The sequence below is a fragment of the Eptesicus fuscus genome, chromosome 5, assembly GCF_027574615.1.
Source record: "Eptesicus fuscus isolate TK198812 chromosome 5, DD_ASM_mEF_20220401, whole genome shotgun sequence".
NCBI lineage: Eukaryota > Metazoa > Chordata > Mammalia > Chiroptera > Vespertilionidae > Eptesicus > Eptesicus fuscus.
In genome coordinates this window covers 41343032-41354346 of record NC_072477.1, presented here as the reverse complement: position 1 = coordinate 41354346, position 11315 = coordinate 41343032, and the positions used below count along the sequence as shown (strand labels likewise).

General features: G+C 48.9%; 1 protein-coding gene across 1 annotated transcript; it reads right to left on the bottom strand.

Moving 5' to 3' along the window:
* Positions 1 to 566: 566 nt before the first annotated feature.
* On the bottom strand, positions 567 to 3608 carry LOC114230644 (CREB-binding protein-like). Its single transcript, XM_054716092.1, has 2 exons — positions 3462 to 3608; positions 567 to 1990 (listed from the first exon to the last, which is right to left on the bottom strand). Exon 2 carries the CDS (start codon positions 1975 to 1977, stop codon positions 1420 to 1422), a length of 558 nt encoding a protein of 185 aa, XP_054572067.1. The 5' UTR covers positions 1978 to 1990; positions 3462 to 3608; the 3' UTR covers positions 567 to 1419.
* Positions 3609 to 11315: the final 7707 nt, after the last annotated feature.

Below are 11315 nucleotides of genomic sequence, written 5' to 3'. Positions count from 1 at the left end.
GATTGTTTCTTTAAACAGCAATCTACCCTTCTGTGGCTTGGAAGTAGCAGTTCCCTCTAGGAATAAAAAGAGCCTAGATTCTTGGATTTCAGCACAAAGGGTCTAAGAACATGAAAGGAAAAAAAAGTGATGCTCTCACAATGCTACAAATCCTCCACAAACTTTTCTAGGGAGTCTACTGTGGTGTCACCGACCAGGGACAGCTCACTGGGCAATGCACTCCTGTGGGGATATTCCCCTGTGGTAGCATTGCATGTTTGGGGTTCCCCAAGTGCCCCTGATCTATGGAGCTGGCCATGGTGCCTGGGAGTCCTGGGTGGGGAGAACCAGTCTGGGGGGAGACGTGGTGTGGTGAAGGCTGGGGCGTATCCGTGGTGATGGGCTGGAACGTGGAGGCTGGGACTGGGGTCTGGAGACTGGACAGGGGCCAGGGATCTCACCTGGCTGCTGAGAGATGTGGCCGCCTGCTGGCCAGGGAGGTGAGTCCTGTGGCTCTCTGAGAGCATGTGCTGCTGGGGCTCTTGGGGTTAGGCCTGTGCTGACAGGAGACAGGCCAAAAGATGATGTTAGAGTTTTAGAAATTTTATTATTAACACACACCAGTATATCCATTTCAGCAAGCAAGAGTAGGGAGGGCGGGATATTTGTGTGTCTGTGAGGGTCGGATGTAGGTGCAGGCGGTGGCAGGAAGCTGGGTCTAGAGCTGCTTTTCTCGGCTGCTTAGCTGTCTCTTGTGACACCTGAAATGAGAATAACAGGAAAACGGCAGAGAGGGCAGGAGCCTCAAGCGGGGACAATAGAAAAAACTGAGCGCAGGGGAGAAACTGAGGGCAGGGGAAGGGACAGAGTATGCCCAACAGGGTTTGGCTGGCCTGGGACCCAATCTGCTGCTGGATCGACTGCTGCTGCAAGGCTGCAGGTAGAGTCAGCGCCCGAGGCTGCTGGAACTGGGCGTGTCCTGCCCGGCCTGCAGCCATGCCAGTGCTGCCTTCCTGTTGCTGCTGCTGCTGCTCCGCGGCATCTCTCTATACTGTGGTTCATACTTGCCACGGTGGGGTGGTTCCCTGGGTTCATGATGTTCAAGGCCTGGCCCTGGGGGTTCAGGCCTCCCATGGCTTGCTGCTGCGAAGGGACAGCAGGTCGTGGCCCACTGAGCTTGCACGGCTTTCAGGTTCTGCAGGCTGGGCTGCAGGCTGGGCTGGAGCTGAAGGTTAATGGTGGAGGGCTAAGTTCTGGCCATGCTGAAGAAGCCGGCTAGTGACATGCTTACAGGAGAAGGATGGGACTGAGTCCGAGGCTGTGGTGTCTTGGGTGTGTTGGGCTGCTGCGTGGGTGTCCAGGGTGGGGCTAAAGGAGGGGAAGGCAGACTCTGCTGAGGCACATTATGGGTGTTCATGGTGGCAACCGCTGGTACGTGAGCTACCCTTGCGGCAGGTGGTTCCCGAACCGCTGCTGGCGGAGCTGGAGCCGTCGCTGGCGGAGCTTCTGCTTGATGTTGAGGCAGAGGGGAACAGGGCATGGGTTTTCTTGGCAGTGTTTGGCATGGTGGCAGCAAAGGGCGATGAACTGCTTGCACACTGGGCAGCCTCCACTGGTCTTGCGCTGGCAGCTCCTGGTGTGCTGCACAACCTGCTTCATCTTCTGGCAGTCCTTCTGCGAACAGGTGGCGTTGCGGCACTGGCGGGCATGCCTCAGGGACTGGATGCAGCGCTGAATGCTCTGGCGCCGACACTCCCGGAGGCTCCTGAACTGCGGCTCCCCCTGGTTGCCGCCCTCATCGCCCTCCTTGGCCTCTTCATCCAGGCCCAGGCCCACCTTCACCATCTCGTGGGCGTGGCCCTTGGTGGTGTAGCAGTTGATGCACAGGTCGTAGTCCTCGCACTCGGTGCAGTGCCAGCGGCTCTCCGCCTGCTGCTTGCACTCACTGCAGGTGTGGGCACCGAGGGCCTGGCCCTGGCCGTGCAACTCCATCGGCATCGCTAAGGTGACTCTAGAAAAGAGCAGCAGAGAGGAGAGCCTTGTTCAGCAAATACCTACAAAACCACAGAAATCACAGTGTGGTACTGGCTCCGTCAGAGTCAAGCCAGTGCAACGGAATAGAAACGTCACTTCACCTGCAAACTCACCTTCTCAGTGGGTCAGGCCACAAGTCACGGGTTTGGTGGGCTATTTGCTACACTACTACAGCCTAACAAGTGCACCTAAGGAACAGCAACACAAGCACCTTGAGGTCCCTGTGTGACCAGAATGAACTACAAAAAGGTGGCTCCGGGGAGAGAACGGCACTTGCCGCTCCACAGGCCGCACTATGTGAGTTTCCTCCTGAAGTCAGCAGCAGCTACCCATGCCTGCGAGTGAGACACGGGAAGCGGAGGCAGGAAACTGAGGCAGGCGGGTGCACAAAGCACAGGGCACTGTCTCTTCCCACGTGAACACTGTTGTGTTGCTACTGAGAAGACCAGCTCCCACCGCCAGAGGAGCTGGACTGCGAGCTAAGGGGATGCACTCAGGCTGAGACCAAAAATCAAGGATTCCACCAAACAGCCCCATTCTGAGCATCCGGCAACTTTTACCCCTACGAATCCACGCAGACGTTCAGCTTGCCTACTCTCTTAGGTCTGATCAAACAACCTCAGCGATACCCTCTCCCCTGGGAAACTGTCCTTTAGATCATTTGGCCTCTGACAGTCCCTTCCGATTAGACCACATTCCCTTTGCTGAGACCAGTCAATTTCTGTTCCATCCTTGCCCAGGGTCCTGACCCGCCCAGAGAATTTCCCGCAGGAAAAGCTCCTTTAGAGTAAGGTGACCAGACGTCCCGCTTTTGGCGGGACAGTCCCGATTTTTAACAATTTGTCCCGTGGTGTTTTAAAAAAGTCCCGATTTTTGGAAAGAATGCACGACAAGCTAGGGAACGGCGGGAGAACGGGAAGGGAAGTTCTATGAAAATTTTTGTTGCTCCATATAGACCAAATTTTAAATCAAGAACACCCCCCTCCCCTCCCCCCCTCAATGGTGTCCCGCTTTACCACTATTAAAATCTGGTCACCTTACTTTAGAGTCTTTTAAAACCTCTGACTCCCTTGTCCCTGGGTGCTGGCAGCATTTGGGGGCTGAGCCCATCTGCTTTCCAGAAGAGGATAATCGAATACATTTATAATTCTTTATCACTTTTGCTCTCGTGCATGTTAAGTCTGATCAAATAATCAAATTGATACCCCTCCCCGGGGAAACTGACCTAAAGATCATTTTGCAGCCGAGATTCCCTTCAGCTTAGACCACATTCCATTTGTTAAGCCCAGTCACTTTCCCCTCCGGACCCGCCCAGAGAATTCCCGACGAGGAAAAAGCCCCCCTAGAGGTCTTTAAAAACTCTGACTCCGGATCTCTGGGTGCTGGCACCATTTTGGAGTTCAGCCCATCTATTTTCGAGATGACCTAATAAATTCATAATTCTTTACCACTTTCGGCCTCGTGTGTTCCTTCTTCGCTCCTTCAGCGACCCTCAGAAATTCCTAAAAGCACTAAGAGAAAACTTGAAGAAAACTATGGCGTAACTTCCTGGTTCCTCTTCGCTGCTAAAGACAGAAATCCGGAAGCCCTCCGCCCACTTCGCGGCCGCTGCCCCCGCCCCTTCCTGCCCCCGCCTCCTTCGCTGCCCCGCCCCTTCCTGCTTCTGCCCCTTCACTGCCTCAGCCCCCTTCGCTGCCCCCGCCCCTTTCTGCCCTCGCCTCCTTCGTTGCCCCGCCCCTTCCTGCTTCTGCCTCTTCGCTGCCTCAGCCCCTTCCTGCCCCCGCCTCCTTCTCTGCCCCGCCCCTTCCTGCTTCTGCCCCTTCGCTGCCCCGCCCCTTCCTGCTTCTGCCCCTTCGCTGCCTCAGCCCCCTTCGCTGCCCCCGCCCCTTCCTGCTCCCGCCTCCTTCTCTGCCCCGCCCCTTCCTGCTTCTGCCCCTTCGCTGCCTCAGCCCCCTTCGCTGCCCCCGCCCCTTCCTGCTCCCGCCTCCTTCGCTGCCCCGCCCCTTCCTGCTTCTGCCCCTTCGCTGCCTCAGCCCCCTTCGCTGCCCCCGCCCCATCCTGCCCCCGCCTCCTTAGATGCCCCGCCCCTTCCTGCTTCTGCCCCTTCGCTGCCTCAGCCCCCTTCGCTGCCCCCGCCCTTTCCTGCCCCCGCCCTTTCCTGCCCCCGCCTCCTTCGCTACCCCCGCCCCTTCGCTGCCTCCGCCCCCTTTGCCCGCTGCCCCGCCCTTTTCTGCCTCCGCCCCCTTTGCCTGATGCCTCCGCCCCCTTCACCCCCGCCCTGCACCGGGATCTCCAGAAGGACACGTGTCCCAGTTATGCCCCAATCAATTAATTATCTGCCTAGACTTAGTGGGACATACGCAGGTGACCTGGGGTCAGCAATAACGGCCTGTCCCCTGGTACGTCAATGTCAGTTGAGCCGAACCGGAACACATGACACACAAGTCAGAATTAGGATGCAGTCACACAGGGTTTATTTACCTATTCCTAGTGGGTCCTAGGCTCGGCAAAGGCCGCCCGGCCCGGCGAGGCGCACCGAAAGACGGACCACGAAGACGGAGACAGACAGGCGGCCGCAGCTGGTTCAGGCTCGCACAGCAGAGCAGTCAGCCAGGGGCTGGTCTCAGGAGCGACGTGGAGTCCCCCTCTCATCCGGCAGGAGACGGCCCTGAAGACGGTCCGGTGCTTATATAGCCGGTAGTAAACACCTTGTGTCTGATCGGTGTGGGCCAGACGGTGTGCCCTATGCTAGGAGCAGGGCGTTTACACTTTAGGGCCTAGGGCGTTCACATCAAGATAGTGGGGCATTCACCATGTTTATAACATTTTGGAAGTCACAGAGTATTGGGGTCTCCACACAGCAAACATTTCACGCATTAGAGGGGTTTCCTTATGACCATAACATTATAACATTCCACCCGGTGGTCCCCGAGGGACATATAGGGAGGGGGATCCGAGGAGACCAAAATTAATTTTGTTTATTATTTCTGCAGCGTAATAGTCTAATGAAGAGGGAGAGGAGGTAGATAATGGCTAAGAGAAATAAAATGGTTTTAGCTGTTTGCCAAGCAGAGGTGAGGGAGTTCCATCCTGTTTGGAGGTAATAGATGGGGTTAAACAGATTCCAGTGTGGGGTACAAGGTACAGACCTCCAGATGGTGGTCCCGAAGTCACAGTGTGTGTCAAGGTCGTCAAGGTCCACAGCTGTGCTGAGGGTCATGCTGGTCATGCTGTTGGGTATCAGGAGCAGGTGGTCGATGGCTTTTGATGTTGCTCCAAGTTTCTTGATGGTGTCATCAGAGTGTTTCTGGAGTTCTTTTAACTTAGAAATGGTGTTATTAATGGAAACGGGGGCGGTGTAATGCTTCAGGGAGATAGAGAATTGGATAGGTACAGAGGAATGAAAATATAGGGAAGTTATTTCAATAAAGGAAGAATATTAGGTGTCATTAAGATATGTAACATTCATAGTGTGAGAAAGCAGGGTGCAGTTGTTAGATGAATCAAGAGAAAGGTCAGAATTAGAGGTGTAATCATAATATCTAATATTCACAAAGCAGGTAAGGAAATAAAAATGGCCTAAGTTATATATAAGGGGTTCTGGGGTACGGGGTTGCATGGGTACTGAGAAGAGGGACAGTTGAAGTAGGTTGGCAGCAATGTAGATATTAGGTGTGAATTCAACAAGGGAGTTTCGGGTTCAGCATAAAGTAGGTCGGAATTGGGTTTAGCCCAGGAACCGTCAGGTAAGAGTGTAGGGAGATTTAGGGTAGAGTATCCAACCAGGTGTTCGCTGCCTATTGTAGAAAGAATAGTTAGTTGGCAAGAGAATAAATTGCAGCCAAGAGGTTTAGAGAAATCAACCATAGTGGTTGAATCACTCCAGGTTGGGAGGCAGGTGGACGGTGGGGAAGGAAAGTCAGAGAGTTCTGCCAAAAATTGGTTCAGTTGCTGGTCCAGTTGGGAGAGCAGAGTATTTCTAGAAAAAAGATAGAAGGGGGTAGGGAGTAATTACTTGTTAAAGACACAGAGGGTGTGATTATGAATTGAGGAACAAGTATCTAATAGTTGGTGTAGAAACTCGTGGACCTTAGTCTCACTTGTTGTATTATTAGCGGAGGAACAATTATGGTATGGACACCACGTCCAATGGAGGTGGACATTACGGAGGAACAATTATGGTATGGACACCACATCAACGGAATCGTCAAGAGTATGATGATGAGGAGGAGAGAGAGGAATATGCAAGTGCAGGTGATCCTTAAATACATTATTAAAGAGAAATTTAATCCGAAAGTATAGGGTAATAGAAGTGAGGCCTGAAGAAAATATAAAAATCTGGGATGAAGTATTGATGTAAGGTATGTATCATGTCCTAGGACTGGTATTTTCTATTTTGGTCTGTTGGAGATGTCCTGAATCATTAACTATCCAGAATAGGGATGATCCTGAGTGAGCGATTATTTCCTGTGGAGATAATGAGCCATCCTTAGTGGATTTAGTCAAAATTTTATAGGGAAGTTTTTTAGATGTGTTTGGTGGAGGTATGTGGTCAGCAATGGGGTTATTAAGGACATGTGGTTGGAGTAATTTTTTTTATGGGGGAGAGTCTATTTACTCTAGGTCTGGAATTTAATTGTAGACATGCCAGATTAAGGAGTTCTTGTTTTAAATGTTTTAAATGATCTGTCTATGAGGAGTGTCTGCATTTTATGTTTAAGAAGACCCTTATGCCTTTCTATTTGTCCGGCTGCCTGTGGATTGTAAGGCAGGTGGAAGGTCCAGTCAATATCTAGTCCTTTAACATGTTGCTGTGCCGCGGAGGCCGTAAAGTGGGTGCCTTGGTCTGATTCAGTAATTTGGGGTGGGCCATAAAAGGCGAACCATGTGGTGAGTGCCTTAATGGTGGTTTTGGCATGTGGGTGTCTTGAGGCACAAGAATACAGTATGCCAGTTGCTGTGTCCACTATAGTGCATGCATATTTGTCCTGAAAGGGTACATGTAAAGGACCAATGAAGTCAATTTGTAGGACTTGATTAGGTATAAATGGTTTGAGTAATCCAGGTGGGGTCAGAGATTTAAAGGTATGTGTACCTTTGCATTGTTCACAGGAGTTAATTGCTTGTTTAATGAGTTTAATGGGTGCCTTCAGGTTTCTTCTAAGGAACCAATGGGCTAGTGAGGAGTGTCCGAAATGTCCTAAACTGAAATGTATTTGTTGTATAAATTGTGGTGTGAATGTGAGTTCTGATGTAGATGGGAGTAATTGCCATTTTCTTTCCTAAATTTAAGTTTAAGATGTCGCTGGGTTGAAGGCTGCTGCTCTCCATTCGTACTGGTCACCGGTTACGGAGGCTGATCCGTCTGTAAACCAGGCATTTTTAAGTTTAGGGCTATATTGTGGCCCTTTCACACCGATTGGATCGGGTGGTTGGACAAACCTGTTGGCACAGGTAGGTGGTTCAACCTCAAGTTTGTTGACCTCCTCGGTGAGGAGGGCTGGTTCACCGGAGCCAGAGGTTTCTCCTGTGTTAATGTACCACTTCCACACGAGAACCTTTTCGTCAATTTGGGAACCTGCCAATTCTTCAGCTGACACTTTGAGCCATGCCTTAAGGGGCAATGTGCTGCGCAAGGTTATTGGGTTAAGTCCGGTCAGCAGCTCTACATGCAACAGAGCCACATATAGTGTCCAGATTAGTTTCTCAAAATGAGAGAATTTGTGGTAAGAGTAAGGGAATCTCTGAGTCCAGAATCCTACAGGCATTAGTTTTTTGTCTTCTGTTCCTCTTTTGTATAGTCCCCAGCTGCCATGTTCTGTCATAAAACTAATGTCTAGTACTATTTTGTCTCCTGTTCTGATACTTTGTAGGGATTGAAAGTCGTGTATGTAGTCCTTTAATTGTTTAAATGCTTGTTCCTGTTCTTGGGTCCATATGAAATCTACTGCCTTCCTGGTGACTTTGTATATGGGTTTTGCAATGTCTGCCAGGTATGATATGTGTTGACTCCAGTACATAAAAAGTCCCATTGATTGTTGTGCTTCTTTTTTGTTGGTTGGGCTTTTTAGGTTTAGCAATATGTCTATTACTTTGTTCGGTATGTTCCTACCTTCAGAGCTCCAGTGGACGCCTAAAAACGTTGTTTTGGTGTCTGGGGGCTGGATTTTGTCAGGATTAATTGTCCAGCCTAGTGATCTTAGGTGTGTTACTAGTGACTCTAGATCAGATTGTAGAATTTCTTTGTCATTGTTATAGAGTAGAATGTCATCTATGTGTTGTATGATTGTGGATTTGTATTTTGTGGGGGTCCATGTTGTTAGCAAGTAGGTTGTGTGCGATTGTGGGTGAGTTTTTGTATCCTCATGGGAGTCTTTTGAATGGGTATTGTTTGCCTTGCCATGTAAATGTGGTAATGGGTCTGGATTTTTCAGCTATGGGTATTGCAAAGAACTTGTCCGCGAGATCAATTGCTGCCATAAATGTAGGGTTGTCTCTCTGGCCAGTATTGATGACTTCTTGTGCGTCAGGCAGGCAGCCATCTATCTTTGGTGAGGCCTTACTCAGGTTGCCATAGTCAATTGTGATCCTGAGGTGCTGTTAGGCTTTTATACAGGCCAGGTTGGGCTATTATAAATGGGTGATCTGCCTGGTTCTATTATATCCTCTTCCAGAAGTTTTTTAAGTGCTTTGATTACATCCTCATGTCCTCCTTTTAGAGGGTATTGAGGTGTGAATGAATTTGTATTTGGTTTTGGTAATGCTAATGGAGGTATTTGTAGTGCAGTGAGGAATGTTTTGATTTTATGTAGCCTGTGTGTGTGGGAAATGTGACAAAATAATGTTGGTAGGATGTCCATACCTAATATGTTTTGAACCTGAGGTGAGACTAGGAATGTGATTGGGATTTGTTTGCCTTTGTGTAGTATTTTTCCACTGTAGGTGGGATTTCTTCAGGGTCTGTAGTGTGGAAGTAATGTTCTGGCATATGTGTCTGGTGTGGCCCCCCTATTGCCTGGTTGATTTTGCCAGCGGGGGCCTCTCCCGTTTGCCTGATTCTGTCTGAAAGGGTTTTGACTATTTCGGAATGGGTTGTTATTTCGAATCTCTGTCCTAAAGGGGTTTCTTTGATTTTGTGGTTGGGTGGGTGGGTTTCTGTTGAATGGGTTGTTATTACTTCTAACTGAGTTATTTCTAATGGGTTATTATTATTATTTCTGAATGGGTTATTGTTCCTGAAGAATGGGTTGTTTTTTCTCCAATAATCTGCCTGTCCTTGTCTGTATTGATTACCTTGTCTGTTTTGATTGGTTTGGGGTGTTTTTAAGGGCTTTAGAGGTCCTCTATACTGTTGCATGGGGAATAAATATTTCTTTGATTCCTTTGCCGTGAAGGCAAATTTCTTTTCTGCTAATAGGTTTTGGTGCAGTTGGATTTTCTTTTTAATATCCTTTGCAGTGCTTGACCCTGCAATAAGGTTTTGAAGCTGCATTTTGTAGCCATCTGGGGCATTTCTTATTAGTACTTTGACTATCCCTTCTACATCTGAATTTTCCCATGGTGAGTTCAAATCTGGTTTATAGAGGCCAGTTAGGATCACCAGTTTTCTTAATTGGGTCTGTAATTGTGTAAGAGACCCCCCAGGGTTCTGAAAACTGTCCTGAAGACAGGTCCACTGCTGGAATGCTCTTCTCCATGCATCTCCTATCCAGCTCCATAATGGTCTTACTGTATTTGAGTGTTGTTCTGCAATTTCCTTTAGTGCTGTTTTTAATTTGGCTAATTCTATTGCATCTCTCACTGCTGTGAGTTCATCTGCACTTAACATAGACATGTGGCCTCCAAGTTCATATATTTTTACAAGCCACTCTATGTCCGTTAATTCTCCTTTAATCAATAGTTTTCTGAGTTCTGCTAGTTCCTGCCTTGAAAATGAGGTGAATTCTACTGATTCCTCAGTCCCTTCATTTTCCGATTTTATTACCTTCTTTTTTACTATTACTAGCTTGCTGGAGTATTTTGCAACTACCTTCTGTGCTTGTGATTTTCCCTTGTCAGTGTCCTCCTGCAGGTGATGGATTGTCTGTAGTAATATTCCTGCTACCTCCTGTGGTGGCGATCTTTCTATTATTGGAATCAGATTGTTAGGATCTACTATGTTTTGGTTGAGGCCTGGAGCTGTCTGGATTTTATATTTGGCCCTCAGGGCATCCTCTACTGGTCTCCATTTGCTTTCTGATGGTATGCTAGGTTTGGTAGGGTTGTTTCTTTTGAAAAGCTTGTTGAAGAAGTCTTTAACCTTGTGCATGGTGTTGAGTGAGGCGGAGTCTTGGTCCGAACCTACCAAACGGACAGAATCCTTGTGTATGCGGTGTGTTCCTATTGCAGTATGTGGTTTCTAGATGGAGAGTGTGTTAGTTTTCTTAGAAAATTAGGAAGAGTTTTAGCTAGCTTCTTCAAAATTTTGTTCATAAATTCGGCTCTGCTGTAAATTTATTCTTCAAAAAATTTCATGTTCCTTTTACTTTCAGTTTCCTTTAATTTAATTCCTTTAATTTGAAGGGGAGTTTCGATTTTGGACCGAACGTGGGCAACCTGGTTATGCTCTGGTGTCGAGTCTCCGGATTGGGAATAGGTCGGTTGGTATAATCCACCAACTCGCAGAGAGACTGCCAGGACCCTCATGCGTTAGCCAGTCGGGAGTCAGCCTCTCCTGGGTATGCCCTTGCGGTGGACAACCTCTGACCCATGTCCTTAGAGACTAGTTTGCTTTTGGCTGGTGCCAGGTTAATCCCCTTTACACTCGGTGGTCGTTTCCTTAATACTCAGACCAAAACCTGAGTGTTTTTTTGCCAATTTTAAATAATTATCCATCTGCGCTGTGGAGAAATTTGTTTTGGAATCCTGCCAACTATGCCATTGTCCCAATTATGCCCCAATTAATTAATTATCTGCCTAGACTTAGTGGGACATACGCAGGTGACCAGGGGTCAGCAATAACGGCCTGTCCCCTGGTACTTCAATGTCTAGACAGTTGAGCTGAACCAGAACACATGACACACAAGTCAGAATTAGGATGCAATCACATAGGGTTTATTTACCTATTCCTAGTGGGTCCCAGGCTCCGGCAAAGGCCGCCCGGCGATGCACACCGAAAGACGGACGACAAAGACAGGAACAGACAGGCAGCTGCAGATGGTTCAGGCTCACACAGCAGAGCAGTCAGCCAGGGGCTGGTCTCACGGAGCGACGTGGGGTCCCCCTCTTATCAGGCAGGAGACGGCGACTGAAGACTGGTCCGG

Bases quoted from the DNA above. Each gene is read 5' to 3' on its own strand.
- LOC114230644 (XM_054716092.1), bottom strand. From the start codon at position 1,977: ATGCCGATGGAGTTGCACGGCCAGGGCCAGGCCCTCGGTGCCCACACC.